At 29.8% G+C, this 15,173-nt stretch overlaps 2 protein-coding genes across 2 annotated transcripts; both read left to right on the top strand.

Moving 5' to 3' along the window:
- Nucleotides 1-3,601: 3,601 nt before the first annotated feature.
- Nucleotides 3,602-7,207, top strand: LOC101498090 (branched-chain-amino-acid aminotransferase 6-like). The gene is made up of 10 exons (XM_004504833.4): nucleotides 3,602-3,797; nucleotides 4,582-4,647; nucleotides 4,750-4,927; nucleotides 5,068-5,244; nucleotides 5,547-5,678; nucleotides 5,792-5,893; nucleotides 6,184-6,300; nucleotides 6,445-6,540; nucleotides 6,676-6,788; nucleotides 6,938-7,207. Exons 1-10 carry the CDS (start codon nucleotides 3,664-3,666, stop codon nucleotides 7,050-7,052), a joined length of 1,230 nt encoding a protein of 409 aa, XP_004504890.1. The 5' UTR covers nucleotides 3,602-3,663; the 3' UTR covers nucleotides 7,053-7,207.
- Nucleotides 7,208-9,677: 2,470 nt separating this feature from the next.
- Nucleotides 9,678-14,876, top strand: LOC101497768 (DUF21 domain-containing protein At2g14520-like). Its single transcript, XM_004504832.4, has 11 exons — nucleotides 9,678-10,085; nucleotides 10,347-10,423; nucleotides 10,627-10,710; nucleotides 10,967-11,080; nucleotides 11,194-11,280; nucleotides 11,571-11,710; nucleotides 11,800-11,887; nucleotides 13,775-13,848; nucleotides 13,968-14,092; nucleotides 14,210-14,475; nucleotides 14,564-14,876. The coding sequence occupies exons 1-11, from the start codon at nucleotides 9,908-9,910 to the stop codon at nucleotides 14,606-14,608; spliced, it is 1,278 nt and encodes a 425-aa protein (XP_004504889.1). The 5' UTR covers nucleotides 9,678-9,907; the 3' UTR covers nucleotides 14,609-14,876.
- Nucleotides 14,877-15,173: the final 297 nt, after the last annotated feature.

The following is a 15,173-nucleotide window of genomic DNA, read 5'->3' as shown; positions in this document are numbered from 1 at the left end:
AACTAGCTAGACATTAAAAGATTAGTAAGGAAGTACTTTATTCACGATTATATAATAGGTTCAAGTTACACAGTAAGTCGTGCACTAGAGAGGTTCCTAAGAAAAGAGGTGGGTCAATGGACCACTTAATAACCAAATCTTTCCTTAGCTAGAATCCTGCTAATACAACTCTTTACAGTGTTACTTTCTCTTTCTATTATGGGGACAACAGGTTCAGGTCACACGGTAATTCATGTACAAGAGGGGTTCCCAAGAAAGAGAGGTGGGTCAACGGACCACCTAATAACCAAGTCTTTCCTTAGTTAGAATCCAACTAATACCACTTTTTACGGTGTTACCCTTCCCTCATATTATGGAGACTCTAAAATTTTACATAGGTTAGATGTTTAAAACATTATCGTTATTACAAAAATTTCAATTATAACACAAAAATGAAATAATTAAGGAATATTCATAATTATTATAATTCAATTGGTCTAATTAATAACGTCATTAAACAGGAGACCAATTAATTATTGTATACTTTCAAATCAAATCAATCTAAATCAATACAAAATAGTTCCAAGTTATAGCAAAATAAAACTAATGATTTTATGATTCTAAATAAAATTCAATTCATGGCAATTAATTGATAATGTCATAAATATAGTGCCAATTAATGCATAACGTCGAATTAAATTAAGAGTAGTAAATTATTTAAACTTCAAATCACGAGTAGGAAATTCACAACACCATAATAATAAATTCATAAGCTTATTAAATCATAATCATTAGATTCATAACATATAAACAATTATTTAAAAAATTCAAATCACAAGTAGTAATTTAATCACGTCAATGAATAACGGTTATTAAATTAATAATATACAAACAAAATAAATTCAAATCCCGATTAATAAATTCATCATGTCATACTATTAAATCTATATCATTATTAAATCACAAGTATTAAATTCACAATATATAAACAATTATTTATAAAAAATTAGATCACGAATAATAAATTCTTAATGTCAACAAATCATGAGTATTAAATTCATAACATACAAAAATTCAAATCTTGAGCAGTAAATTTGTAATGTCATAATATTAAATTCATAATATTATTAATTCACAAGTACTAAATTCATAACATATAAATGATTATTTTTAAAAAAATTCAAAATCAGGAGTAATAAATTCTTAATCTGAACAAATCACGAGCATTAGATTCACAACATATAAAAAAAAAATCAAATCTTAAGTAGTAAATTTGTAAAGTCATAATATTAAATTCATAATATTATTAAATCACAAGTATTAATTAAATTCATAACATATAAAGAATTATTTAAAAAAAAAATTCAAATCACAAGTGATGAACTCTTAATGTCAACAAATCACGAGTATTGATTTCATGACGTACAAAAAATTCAAATCTTGAGTAGAAATTTCATAACGTCATAATATTAGATTCATAGTGTTATTAAATCACAAGTATTAAATTCATATCATATGAATAATTATAAAAGAAAAATTTAAATTACGGGTAATAAATTATTACTATCAATAAATCACGAGTATTAAATCCATAACATACAAAGATTCAAATCTTGAGTAGTAAATTTGTACTTTCATAATATTAAATTCATAATATCATTAAATCACAAGTATTAAATTTATAACATATAAAGAATTATTAAAAAAAAAATTCAAATCACGAGTAATAAATTCCTAATATCAACAAATCACAAGTATTAAATTCATGATACAAAAATCAATTCTTGAGTAGTAAATTCGTAACATAATCATATTAAATTCATAACATCATTAAACTTAAAATAATTATTTCATATGATCAAATTAAAACTATTTTAAATCATAGGGATTTAAGGCATGTATTCAATAACAAATTTCAAAGAGATTACACAATTAATGTTACATAGTAGAAAATTATGTACTTACTAAAATAAAACAAAAACAAAAATAGAAGATCAAACAATTAACATAACTAGTGACACATAATAGCACTTTAAAACAATTATTGCATAAAATCAAATTAAAACTATTTCCAATCATAGAAATTCAATAACAAATTTGAAGGAGATTACACAATCAATGATACATAATAGGAAATTATGTACTTACTAAAATAAAACAAAAAGAAAAATAGAAAAAATCAAACAATTAACACAATTAGTGCCACATAACAGCACTCTAGCTTTTTTAAAATCATCACCTTATTCAAAAATAAACTTTTTCTTTTATCTTTATACTCTTAATAAATGTCCCTTGTACCTCAAGGACACATGGTGGCATATTGTAACATTTATTTGAATGAATTTTGATACAAACATTCTTAACATGGAATATAATTTTTGGTAGGACGTGAATCTTTCGGTAAATACTGCTCCCGTTTTAATTTATACTTATAAATAGAACTGAAAGGAACATTTTTCAAAAACTTATATTACTTAAAAAAAATATAGTAATAAACATGTTATACCAAAAAGTGTTAATAAACAAATGACGAAGCCTACGACCGTAGCCTTAAATTTTGCCATTTTCTTTAAATAAATATTAAACTGGAAGTAGTTTGATAGATTTTGTCCATCTTAACTCCTCCCACCTAATTTATAAAGAGAAGTGTTACTATGAGATTTTGTATTTGGTAGAAATATTTTGTATTGGTGAGTTCATATGAATTTTATTCAATAAAAAAATGAATGTTGGAAATAAAGTGTTCTTAACATTTTTCAATTATAAAACTCTCTTAGTATATTTATTTGTTCCTAAATATAAAACTATTTACAAATTTTTGAATACATTTCTTAATCATACATTTTTTAATCATACATAAAAATGTTATAGAGTTCCAGGGATAAGTATAAATAAAGAATAGAAGTTTCTTAACGAAGAAGAAGGAAAAAATACTTACTAGATTTTAAAAAATATATAATGCTTTATTTTATTTTTAATTTTAAAAAAAAAATTAACATAAAGAATTGAAAACCTACAACTCTACAGAGATTAAACTCAACTAAAAATATCTCCAACGATAAATTCAAGATGAGTTTATTAAATAAAGTCCACTCTGCAATATGATCTTAATGCAACTTATTCATTTTTTACTAGTGAACTCTAGGTTCATTAAATAAGTCTCACAACTTTAATTTATACGTTAATATTTTATTTATATTTTATTTTATTAAAGCTTAAAATATTAATTTAAATATTTCAATTAAAATTATTAGATATTATTTAAATTTAAAATAAAATAGAACCTATTTAATGAATATATGTAGTAAAAAATGAATGAGTTACATCAAAATAATATAATAATATAGCAGAGTAGACTTGAGATGCTTGACATATCTGATATGTTGACACAACTTCATAAACTCGCAAAAAATGTATGTATTTAAGAACCATTAGAGATACTTTAAGAGTTAAGGACAATGTTTTATTTTTTACTCGTAAATATTTAAACTAATAACCAGCGAAAAGTCGAGGATGCGAGCCTCCACCTACCCAAAGGGCATAATAAATATGATTAAAAACGTAGACTAGTTGTACCCAAAAAAAAACGTAGACTAGTTTATTTAATACCATCTAAAAATATAGTATAGTATAGTTTGGTAACAACAAAATTTCAAATTTACGTTATAAAAAGGACTTGTCGAGATGCCTGTTCCCTTCAGATCCTCACTACCCTCCTTCTCATTCTCTTTTTCTAGATCTTTATTTCTCTTTGCTTTTCTACCGCGATATCAAGCTTCATACTACAAAGTTAGTAGCAGCTTTCACATAAATACAAGGTACACAATGTTTCCATTTCATTTTTCATTAGGTTATGAATTGATATATATTAAATATTAATTTAAAATCAATGTTCAATGTCAACCCCAATTGATAATATGGCATATTGTAGTCATTGATAAGCGTTGTCAAATTTTGTTAATTTCTGTCACATATATAATATCAACATCGATATACATACACTTTTAACTATTCTTTTCTTTTGACCTTACAAAACACATTTTTGTATTCTTTTGAACATATAAAACATATATTTTTAAAATTGATTATATATATAAATAAATATATTAAAATTTTATGTACATTATTAACGGAAGTTGTGTTTAGCGGAATTAGTTAGACTAAGAAAAATAAATTTTATGTACACTTAAGAAACATAATTGAACTATCTTTTTTGTTTGTTTGTTTGTTTGAGTAATTGAAGTATCTATTCCTATGGAAAAATGCAGAGTATCTCTACATAAGCCAACAGCTGTAACTTTTTTCAGAAAAATACACAGGTCACCGATGCAAGCATTTAAATGATTACAGAACATCAAAATTTTGATCTCAAATATAAGTGTCATTTAATTTTTGTGTGTTTTAAAATATGTGTAAGTAGTATGAAATTAAAAGTAAGTCGAAAAGAGAGACAAATAATTAAATATATAACGAGATTTTGATGTTGAAATAACACAATTTCATAGATCATAGAACTATGTCTAAAAATTATTAAGATTATAACTGATAATATAAGCCATGTGCTTTGAGGTTTGCAACTACTGACATGAATTTTCAATGCAGAAGGACATTTTTGTCAACCATGGCCCCCCCTTCTATTTTAGAGAACATTAAAGACGGTACTGAAAGGTACAATATGCCATTAGTTAAACAAATTAGTATACTTACTTACATAAACTTGTATTAATTTTGGTTTTAAAGTTTAAAGCCATTGATCTTATGAAAATGCAGTGGTAGAGATGAAAATGATGTTGAAATTAATTGGGAAGGACTTGGATTTAATCTAACTCCAACAGATTACATGTTTGTCATGAAATGTGCAAAAGGAGAAAAGTTTTCAAAAGGATCCCTCATTCGTTATGGAAACATAGAGCTTAGTCCATCTGCTGGTATCTTAAACTATGGACAGGTTCAAATTTCACAATATCATTCTGTTAAATTCAAATACACTTGCAGTGTTACTTTCTTCTGCTTGTTCACAGATGCCGAACACTCACATCAATGAATTAATTAAATCCAATAAATGCATAAAAATTGGTTTCTGTATAGGGAATCTTTGAGGGACTAAAAGCATATAGGACTGAAGATGACCGCATCCTTCTATTCCGACCGGAAGAGAATGCTCTACGCATGAAGATAGGGGCAGATCGGTTGTGTATGCCATCGCCATCGGTTGAGCAGTTTGTTGATGCTGTTAAGCAAACAGTTCTTGCCAATAAACGTTGGGTATGTATTTCCTCTTATCTTTCTTTCTGCTATTTTTCTTCAGTTAGCTTCATGCATGCTTTTAAATTGCGGTTGTGCTCAGCTACATTTTTGATATGGTGGGAAATTGCCAAATTGGATCCTCTATAGTTGCAGTATGGTGCATGAGGAGTAGATGATTCAGGTTTGAGAAATTGCAGACAAGTGCAGCTAGCTACAATTGTTGCAGAGATCTACAAAACTTTTTCATTGCGAGTTGTGAATTGCAATTTAGAACCATGATTTCGTGCATGCAAAAAAATTGAGATTCAAAATTGAAACAGGTACCACCTCTTGGGAAAGGGACACTTTATCTAAGGCCATTACTAATGGGAACAGGAGCAGCATTAGGCGTGGCTCCATCAACTGAGTACACATTTCTAATTTATTGCTCCCCTGTTGGAATCTATCACAAGGTTAGCCATGAATTTGAGTTTAGTTATATTGTTTTGTTCAAAAGGAAAAGATTCAACTTACAACTTGTTGAAGTTTCATATTCAAGATTGTTTTTTCTTTTAAAAAATCACAGGTTCAGGGAGCAGTAAACATCAAGGTTGAGGATAAGTTTCATCGAGCAATATCTGGCACTGGTGGAACAGGTGGAATCAAGTCTGTTACTAATTATGCCCCGGTAAGTGATTTATGTTTGTTTACTCTGGCGAAAGAATTGATTTTGTTTAAAAGTGAGGAGTGTAAAAGGATTTATGTTTGTATTATGTTAAATAATAATTTGAGACTAAAAATCAATTATCAAGGCAAAAACTCAAAATTACAGAAGTCAAAATAAAATTAATTTATGTTCATCTAAAAGTGAAATCAAACATACACAACAATGCATATTGTTACACAGAAATTATAATCATATTATAAGCTACCCCAAGTTGATTTGGCTCTTCCCTATGCATTCTTCCGGCTGTGTAGACATACACTTCAATCACAGAGGCAAAAGCCAATGGATTCTCTGATGTTTTGTTCTTGGACTCAGCAACTGGAAAAAATATTGAGGAGGCTTCTGCATGCAATGTATTTCTTGTGAAGGTACATATCAACCACCTTAACTTTCATATACACATGTGCTACTATTAAAAAAATTTGATGTTGAAATTTCAAACAATGTGGATATTTGAAACAGAAATTGGTTCAAGTTTTTTTTTCTTAATTTTTTCTTTTAATCTTGTTAAGGAAAATGTGATCTTCACTCCGGAAATAGATGGAACCATTCTACCTGGGATCACACGAAAAAGCATCATAGACATTGCCACTGATTTGGGTTATAAGGTATTACAACTTTTGGTGTATATATTGTCAATCTTGATGCTATATATCATTTTCTACCAAGTTTAAAATATAAATGATTCATGATTTAAGGTTGTAAACTTAGAAAGGAGTTGTTGTAACATGAACTATGTTCAGGTCAACCAACGTTCCATATCAGTGGAGGAAATGATGAGTGCTGATGAAATGTTCTGCACAGGAACAGCAGTAGTTGTTAACTCTGTTGCAAGTGTAACCTATAAGGAAACAAGGTAACTAAACTGAGTATTTGTGCCACTTAACAAAATCATTTTCTCTTTATCTTTCATGTTTTGTGTTCACCTTCATTTTAGTCCTCAGTTTTTTTGTTGAAAATATATTGTGATAATGCTAAACACAATGAAAATATTGGCAAATGCAGAGCTGAATATAAAACAGGACCAGAAACGTTGTCTGAGAAACTACGCAAAATACTGGTGGGAATACAAACAGGGTGCGTTGAAGACAAAAAGTCATGGACACTTCAAGTAGTTTGAGCAATTGTTATTTCTTCATATTCATCAAAGGTAGCCCAGAGATATGTTTTCCACAAAGGAAATATGTACATGCTCTGAGTCCAAATTTCATTTGTATGCAAATTTCACTTGCATGTAAGATCACTATATTTAAATTATACACTTTTTTATTCTCACTTACGATTATCTACATATTCAATATAAACGATAACAAATCTATAATATAAGTATATGAGAAATGAAATTAGGTCTAAAGTTACAAACATTTTAAAACATAAAATACTAACTCCACACAAAAAAATATATAAAATAATATGTTGGCAGAATACTAAATTTGACTTTGGAAAATTACTTTGTATATAAGAGTGACTTAAAAGAAAAAGGGTGACTTAAATCTATCTACAACAAATATTATTTTCAGAATTTGACCTAATCAGCTTCGGTAGGTAAGTTTTATTTTGTTACAAGAATTAGCTTCGGTAAGTTGGGTTGCAAGTTGTGTTGCAAATAGTGTAGTGAAAACTACTATATTAATATACCCCACGAATATAGAATATCCAACTTTAGAAAACGGTTGACCATAAAGAACTCAACTAACTTGTTGGGATTAATTTATAGCAAAAATCCACTAGCTACTGTTGAGTTCATGTTCGGGAGTATGGAGGACCGTCAAAAGTAATAAAGAACTAGACGTTAAAATCTTTGATATTATATTCCTATCTAAAATTTTAAAGTATATGAGTCATTATTCTATTATATTCCACAGCCGCCATAACTCCATGCATTTCAGGTAGAACCAATTAACTATGGGTAAGTTAAGTGGCATTTCACCCCTAACCATATAAGTCATCTGCTGATTTTTCAATATTAATTTGTTTGGAGTACCACTTAGTTTCACCTTAACTTCATCCTAATTATGAATAGGTCACTCAGGTCAGGTGTGAGTCCATAAGTAGAGACAATAGCCACATTAAGGCTCACATCTTTTACCAACTTCTCTCACTTTTCGAGAGGTGACTTTCACTCTCTAATGAGGTTAATTTTTACTTTTAACTTCATTTTTTATTATTCTTATATCTTTAATTATTTAATTTAAACGAAATACGATGTGATTGATAAATTTTATATTAACTTGCCATATCAATTATAAAAGATACGAATTTTTTGTTTTGAATACAAAATTGAAATATTTTAAGTAAATGTCTCCATCCCTAAAATTAAAATATTGTTGATCTTATCACTTAAATTATTATTTCTCATATTTTTATATTATTAAATCATAATTATAGCAACCCACTCTTCAATATTTTTTAATATATTCTTTAATCGATTAAAATTCAAATGTATTTTACTAAATTCATACTGCATAATTTAGTAGAATCTATGTGAATTTTAATTGATTATAAAGTGTATTTGAAAATTTATGTTAAAAAATATGTTGATAGTATTTTTCATTTTAGGAAATAATATTTCAATGAAAACCTTTTTATAAAAAATAAATAAAATTATTTTTCTGATAAAAAAGAAAAGGGACAAATTTGTTAAAAAAGAAAAGAAAATGAAAGGGACAAAGTCTTCAAGAAGAACTAGTCTCACAACAAGCTTGAAGTTTCATATTAAAATCATTAATTTTTAATGATTTATATCAAATATCTTGTAATCTATGAAGTTAGAATTGTACAATTTAACTTGAATTAAGAGTTAAAGGAGTAAAAAAAAATTATTTCAATTAAGCGTTAAATAAATGGAAGAGAACGAAAAGAACTAAAGTTAAATTAACAATACTAATATTTTATTATAAAAGAAAATTCACTATAATTTTTTATTATGTGAGCTACATTCCACTTAATTATATGAATTCTTATGTGAAACATAGAATGATATTAAAGTTTGTTAAATGAAGACTTTTATAATTAGTAGTATGTAATTCATATTTTATAAGATTTTGATTTTGATCTATTTGGTGATGTGAAGATTCTGTTATTAATGAATAATATAAAAGTACATTTTAAACAATTAAAATTTGAATTAAATATATCTTTTATTCTTATAAAATTTTAATATTTTTATTTTAGTTATATAAAATAAATATATAATTTTTAATTCTTACAAAATTATCATGTGCATAGTTTTACTCTCTTCTCTTAAGTCAACATCTATTTTTAATAATTTTTTTTATGTATATTTATATTCATTAAAAATTTTGATATCTATGTTTTTATTGTTGTTTATCTTAAAATATTTTAAAGTCTTCATATTTAATTAATCTAAAGTTAAAAAATATAATTTTTTGTGGAATTTTTTTTATATTGTTGTTAAGATAATTGTAAAAATTCATTAACAAAATTTAAAATAATATTCAGATAATTTTATAAGATTGAAAATTTATGTTTATTTTATAAAAATTAAAATTAAAAAGTAAAAATTTTACGGAGATGAAAAACATTGTTAAATCTTTCTGAGTTTTGAAAACTCAATTTACCTAATTTAAAAAAAAAAAAACGTGTTAAGAAAATGTTTGGAAACTTTTCTCTTAATAGAAGGATGATAATGGTGATTAATATGAAGCATGTGGATTATCTGGAAGCGCAAAGTGCGTGATAGAAGGAAGAGTATCCATAGATTTGGCGATTAGTGTGTTGATTTGGACACACTCGCAACTCAACTACCACTTTCTAAATAGAAACACACAACACACGCCAGCTACTTAACTATTTTATTTTATTTTCTCTTCTCTTTCTCTTCTTAATATCTATCTAATCCAAAAAATTAAAACCATGGAGTCGGTTGAGCTCAAGTGGTTATACTTTCTCTCACTTTAATATTAAATTGAAGAGAGAGAAAGTGAGTGAGTGAGTGAGTGAGTGAGTAAGTGAATGGCGGTGGAGTATAGTTGCTGCGAATCGGGGTTCTTCATCCACATATTCATAATTGTGTTTCTGGTTGTGTTCGCCGGATTGATGTCGGGCCTCACCTTGGGCCTCATGTCTTTGAGCCTTGTTGATCTTGAAGTTCTTGCTAAGTCTGGTACTCCTCACGATCGTAAACATGCCGGTAACTTTAACTTATTCACTCTATCTTTCACTTTTTTTTGTTCTAATTATTGCCTACTTTTTTGGGAATTGGGAATTTTTTAGTAACTATAAAATAAAATCCTGTTAGCATCTTATTAAGTAACTATAGATTTATGTTATTTGGAGAGAGAAATTTGGTATTGTAGAAATGGTAACAATTTCCTTGTTTTGGAAATTATGCAGTTATTGATTTGAATATTCTGTTTGTTTGAACTTGTGTTGTTTTGTTGTTATTATTCAGAGAGGATATTGCCTGTTGTCAGAAATCAGCATTTATTGCTTTGCACCCTGCTAATTTGTAATGCCGCTGCCATGGAGGTACTACTATACTACCTATGGTACACACACATAATAATTTATGAGGATATAAGTGATTAAATATAAACACTTGTCTCGGATGCCAGACATGTTTTCAATTTGAAGTGTTGGTGCTGTGCTACCTAGACTACTCCTAAAATCATTTGTTGGTCTATGTGTTGTCATGTGGATTCAGTGTTAAGAGTGGCTGTTGGTTGTTTCAGGCACTTCCTATTTTTCTTGATAGTCTTGTTACTGCCTGGGGTGCTATCCTGATTTCGGTCACATTGATTCTTCTCTTCGGTGAGGTGAGAAATTTCTCACCCTATATGTTCCAGTGAAAATGCATACATATTATATAGTCTCGATTTTTCACTTGATGGTCTTGTCCGATAAATTTTCCAAGTATACTCTCACTACGGTCCTATCGAATGATGGTTTTAACCCTTTGGAAATTGGTTCTATGCATGTTATTTCTTTCTCTAATGCTTAATATGAATATATTAGCGTTTTTACATATCATTTCCTGTCAAAGTGCTCTGATGTATGTCTGCTTGTGTGAAGATTATACCCCAATCAGTTTGTTCTCGATATGGTTTAGCTATTGGTGCATCAGTGACTCCTTTTGTCCGTGTGCTTGTGTGGATATGTTATCCAGTTGCTTTTCCAATTAGCAAGGTGACATGCATTTAGCATAATTTTTATTACTTTCATTTGAATAAACGAGGAGGACATTTAATTCTATTTTCCTTTTCTTCTAATTATTTTTGTGCCTTCGTGTGGTTTTCCAGTTATTGGACTATTTGTTGGGTCATCGACATGAAGCCCTTTTCCGCAGAGCTGAGTTGAAAACACTCGTAGATTTGCATGGTAACGAGGTCTGTATCAGCACAATATGATTATTTTAGTAGAAATGAAGACACCCACCCAGCTATGTTTTATAATGTTTTTATTCATTTGCTCTTGTAACTGAACAAACCATGTATTATGTCCTTCATTACTGTGAGGCTCTTACTCTAGCTTTTCTTTTTCAATGTAAATATGTAATTCGACGGAAATGTCACTCAGGGTTATCTGTGTACTTCTATTCTGGTTATTTAGATTCCTGCTCTCGGACATTTATGCTTACATGTAATTGTTGTTACTGTTCACGATTGAATTGTATTAGGCTGGAAAAGGTGGGGAACTGACACATGATGAAACAACAATAATTGCCGGGGCACTTGAACTCAGTGAGAAGACAGCCAGTGATGCCATGACTCCTATATCTGAAACATTCGCAGTTGACATTAACTCAAAGCTTAATAGGTAATTTGTGCTAAACAATTTATAAATTAAAGCTGTTTTTTCTATTTTCTACAAATTTTACTGATGATTAAATGTCTATTACCAAGCAGGGAACTGATGAATGAAATATTAGAAAAAGGGCATAGCAGAGTCCCAGTCTATTATGAGCAGCCCACAAACATTATTGGACTTATACTGGTATAGTAGTTTTTCTCTCTCTCTCTCTCTAGTTTATTAACATTGAACATTCATTTTCCATTAGATGAAAAGCTGCTGTGAAAACCACCTACAGCTTTGCCTCAAGTGCTTCGAAGCACCTTTCATTTTTTTTTAAAAGAAACTCAACATGGCAACTTTCTTACCCAGAGAATTAATATACAAGTCAACCATTCTTGACTGTTGGATGCAAACTATCTACCTAGAAACTATCAGACTCACAGGTTCACTTTTTGAAGGCTTAACAGAGTGCTTTAGGAAATTGAAGGAATTATAGGACAACTTAAGTTGAAGGCCAGCCTCCAGCTAGACGAACGAGTACATGGAATTGGAGTCTCATACCGAGTTATATTAATGCTTAATAACCAAATATTTTGGGGAAATGGAACAAATTATTGGATAACTTAAGATGAAAATCAGGCTACACAAGACATTACCCACACTTTATACCGAGTATACAGCAGGTATTAAGAAAACAAATAAATGTTGTTACCTATAGGTTGTGTGTCATGTTTCCTAAACTTTCTACCTTAGGCAGTGGATTAGGTAGGCACTAGATGATATGATATTGTCTTCCTTAGGCACTACCAAGTACCGAGCCTACAATATCTCCTCTAATTAAGATTTTCTCTTGTTGGGTGTCGTATTTTTTATCATTTCATTTTAGAGCCATATGCGCCATTTTAGACGGTCTTAAGCTAATTGAACTCGTGTTGTATGGATAACTCCTACACCCTGGTGTTTCTGTTGTACGAACTATGAAGTATATTAGCAGCGGATTTCTCCAACGAAGGCTAGAACTACATTAAACTCTGTTAGAATTTTGAGTAACCAAAGTACAGGTCTAAAGTACTTAAAGTGTAGACAAGATGAAAGTAAAGTTTCTGAGGATAGATTGAACAGTGGCAAATAATGTCTTGTTCAATTGATATAGGATTAAAAATAATTATCGAATGTTTCTGTTCAGCATGGGTATTTGAGCTTTCTGTAGTGAGATAATACATTCTTGCAGTTAAATTTAATTTAAAAACATTCTCAGCACTTAATGAACTGGCACTAGGTGGCATTCATAAGGTCTTGTGAATTGTGGTATTTACGTCAATTCTCAGATGATTGTTTGAGCTAATCTATCTTAGTACTACACAATTCAGAATCAAATAGCATTTTTAAGGTTTGATGGCATTTATATCGTAATCACAAATTGTAAGGTTTGTGCATTTAAGGTTTAATCACAAATATATATATATAAAGGAGATCAAAATCATCAAGGATCTCAGTCACTTTTTTTCTGGTAGATAGGCCAATTGTAATATTTATAGGTTTAAAACACAGGTATTCGAATTTGAGACATATACGTGTCTACTGTCCAGTAGAAACAGGATGCGTAGTATACACTGGGTGCATACCAGAATTATTTTTAAATCAAAAAATGATATTGCTGGAGTACGCTTTGGTAGGGCTTGCCTCAAAACTAGGTTATTTGTTCTCTCTTATGAGAGAGTAGGCCATACCTACATCATTCATTCTTCAACACATTGATTAGTGCCATCTTACATTAGACCTTGACGGCCAACCCTTGCCTGCAGTGGCCGACTATAAGATTAATTTTCACTGAGGATGATTGTCCCTGTTTTGTTCACAAGAATTCCAGCTTTTGTGGTTAGGTTTTTCCTTTGTTTTTGTTCTTACGATTCTGTTTGGTACTATTTTGTGTCAGGGAATTGTGTATCATGAAATTGCTATTCCTTTGTTCCATTCTTTCCTCTATATATTTTTTCTATTGTTCATTTGGTCACCGTTTTTTCACTCCTTTTACTTTTGTGTTTGTTATCACCTTTTATTTTCTGAATACGCTTTGCATAATTGTAGATCAAGAATTTGTTGACAATTCATCCAGAAGACGAAGCACCTGTAAAGAGTGTAACCATACGCAGGATTCCAAGGTATCTTGTATATATCTTGTGAGTTTGATGGGAATTTAAAGTCACATTAGTTTTATCATGTGCTTAGTAGGGCATTATGTCACCGCCAACACCTTTTTAATAATTACATATGTCGACAGGGTTCCAGAAAGTATGCCACTTTATGACATTTTGAATGAGTTTCAGAAGGGCCACAGTCACATGGCCGTTGTTGTAAGACAGTGTGACAAGACCAAGCAACTATCTTCCAAAAATTATGCAAATGGTAAGAACATGCTATTAACGGTTTAAAATAGTATTTCTTTTGTGGATATTTTAATTAGATCTCATTGGAACTGAAATTTTCTTTCATAAATAATTGTGCCTCGTGCTTCTGAAATAGATTCTGTGAGAGATGTGAAGGTAGATATTGATGGTGAAAAGCTTCCCCACGAGAAAGTCTTGAAACCCAAGATACCAATCCAAAAGTGGAAAAGCTTTCCAAATACAAACAAGTCAAATAGGGGCGGTACTCGGAGCAGGAAATGGTCAAAAAATATGTACTCGGATATTTTAGAGATAGATGGTAGCCCCCTTCCAAATATTCCTGAAGAAGAAGAAGCTGTTGGAATAATTACAATGGAAGATGTCATTGAAGAGCTTTTACAGGTACTAACAATATTTTCCACTATTGAAAGCTAGTAGAAAACAAGCTTATTTACTTGCAGATAGTTTACTCATATCTATTTCTGTGTAGGAGGAGATCTTTGATGAGACAGATCATCATTTTGAAGACTCATAACAACGGTTTTTTTCTTCATAAAACTTGCTGTTTTCACATTCTTCTTGTTTGGACCTTATAGACAATTAATTAGATAATGCGGTTTAGGGTGAGAGATGCTGTTTAGGATGAGATGTGATTGAAACATCCTTAATGAACTGCAGGGACAAGAAAACTGTTAATACTTGTATGTCAAACTTTCTTTTTAGAAATGTACATGAATGTGTCTTTTTAGGCAATTAGGCATGCCAGCAAATAATTGATCTATTTGTTTAGACTAAGGTCATAACTACTTGTTTTATATTGCATATGTAAGAGTATTGCTACAGTATGAAAAGCATTTCATTAATTTGACAAAAAAGGAGAAAATGCATAATAGACACTTGATTAAAAACATAAAAGTGATTTTGAAAATAGGCTTAATTGCACTTTTGGTCCTCTTATTATAGGTGAAAATTGAAAGTAGTCCCCCCATTTTGTTTGTCCCCAGTTTTAGTCCCCAAACAGAATTTGAGTCCAAATCATGATGAGTTGTCATTTTTTAAATGGCGTGTCAATAAAAGGGTGACGTGGCGGACGCTTATGT

The sequence above is a fragment of the Cicer arietinum genome, chromosome 6, assembly GCF_000331145.2.
Source record: "Cicer arietinum cultivar CDC Frontier isolate Library 1 chromosome 6, Cicar.CDCFrontier_v2.0, whole genome shotgun sequence".
NCBI classification, from domain to species: domain Eukaryota; kingdom Viridiplantae; phylum Streptophyta; class Magnoliopsida; order Fabales; family Fabaceae; genus Cicer; species Cicer arietinum.
Note: the sequence above shows the minus strand (reverse complement) of the source record. Positions and strands in the feature narration are given on the sequence as shown.

Bases quoted from the DNA above. Each gene is read 5' to 3' on its own strand.
- LOC101497768 (XM_004504832.4), top strand. From the start codon at position 9,908: ATGGCGGTGGAGTATAGTTGCTGCGAATCGGGGTTCTTCATCCACATA. The intron at 13,849-13,967 runs GTATCTTGTATA...ATATGTCGACAG, and splicing joins ACCATACGCAGGATTCCAAG to GGTTCCAGAAAGTATGCCAC. The intron at 14,093-14,209 runs GTAAGAACATGC...CTTCTGAAATAG, and splicing joins TTCCAAAAATTATGCAAATG to ATTCTGTGAGAGATGTGAAG.
- LOC101498090 (XM_004504833.4), top strand. From the start codon at position 3,664: ATGCCTGTTCCCTTCAGATCCTCACTACCCTCCTTCTCATTCTCTTTT. The intron at 4,648-4,749 runs GTACAATATGCC...ATGAAAATGCAG, and splicing joins ATTAAAGACGGTACTGAAAG to TGGTAGAGATGAAAATGATG. The intron at 5,894-6,183 runs GTAAGTGATTTA...CCGGCTGTGTAG, and splicing joins CTGTTACTAATTATGCCCCG to ACATACACTTCAATCACAGA.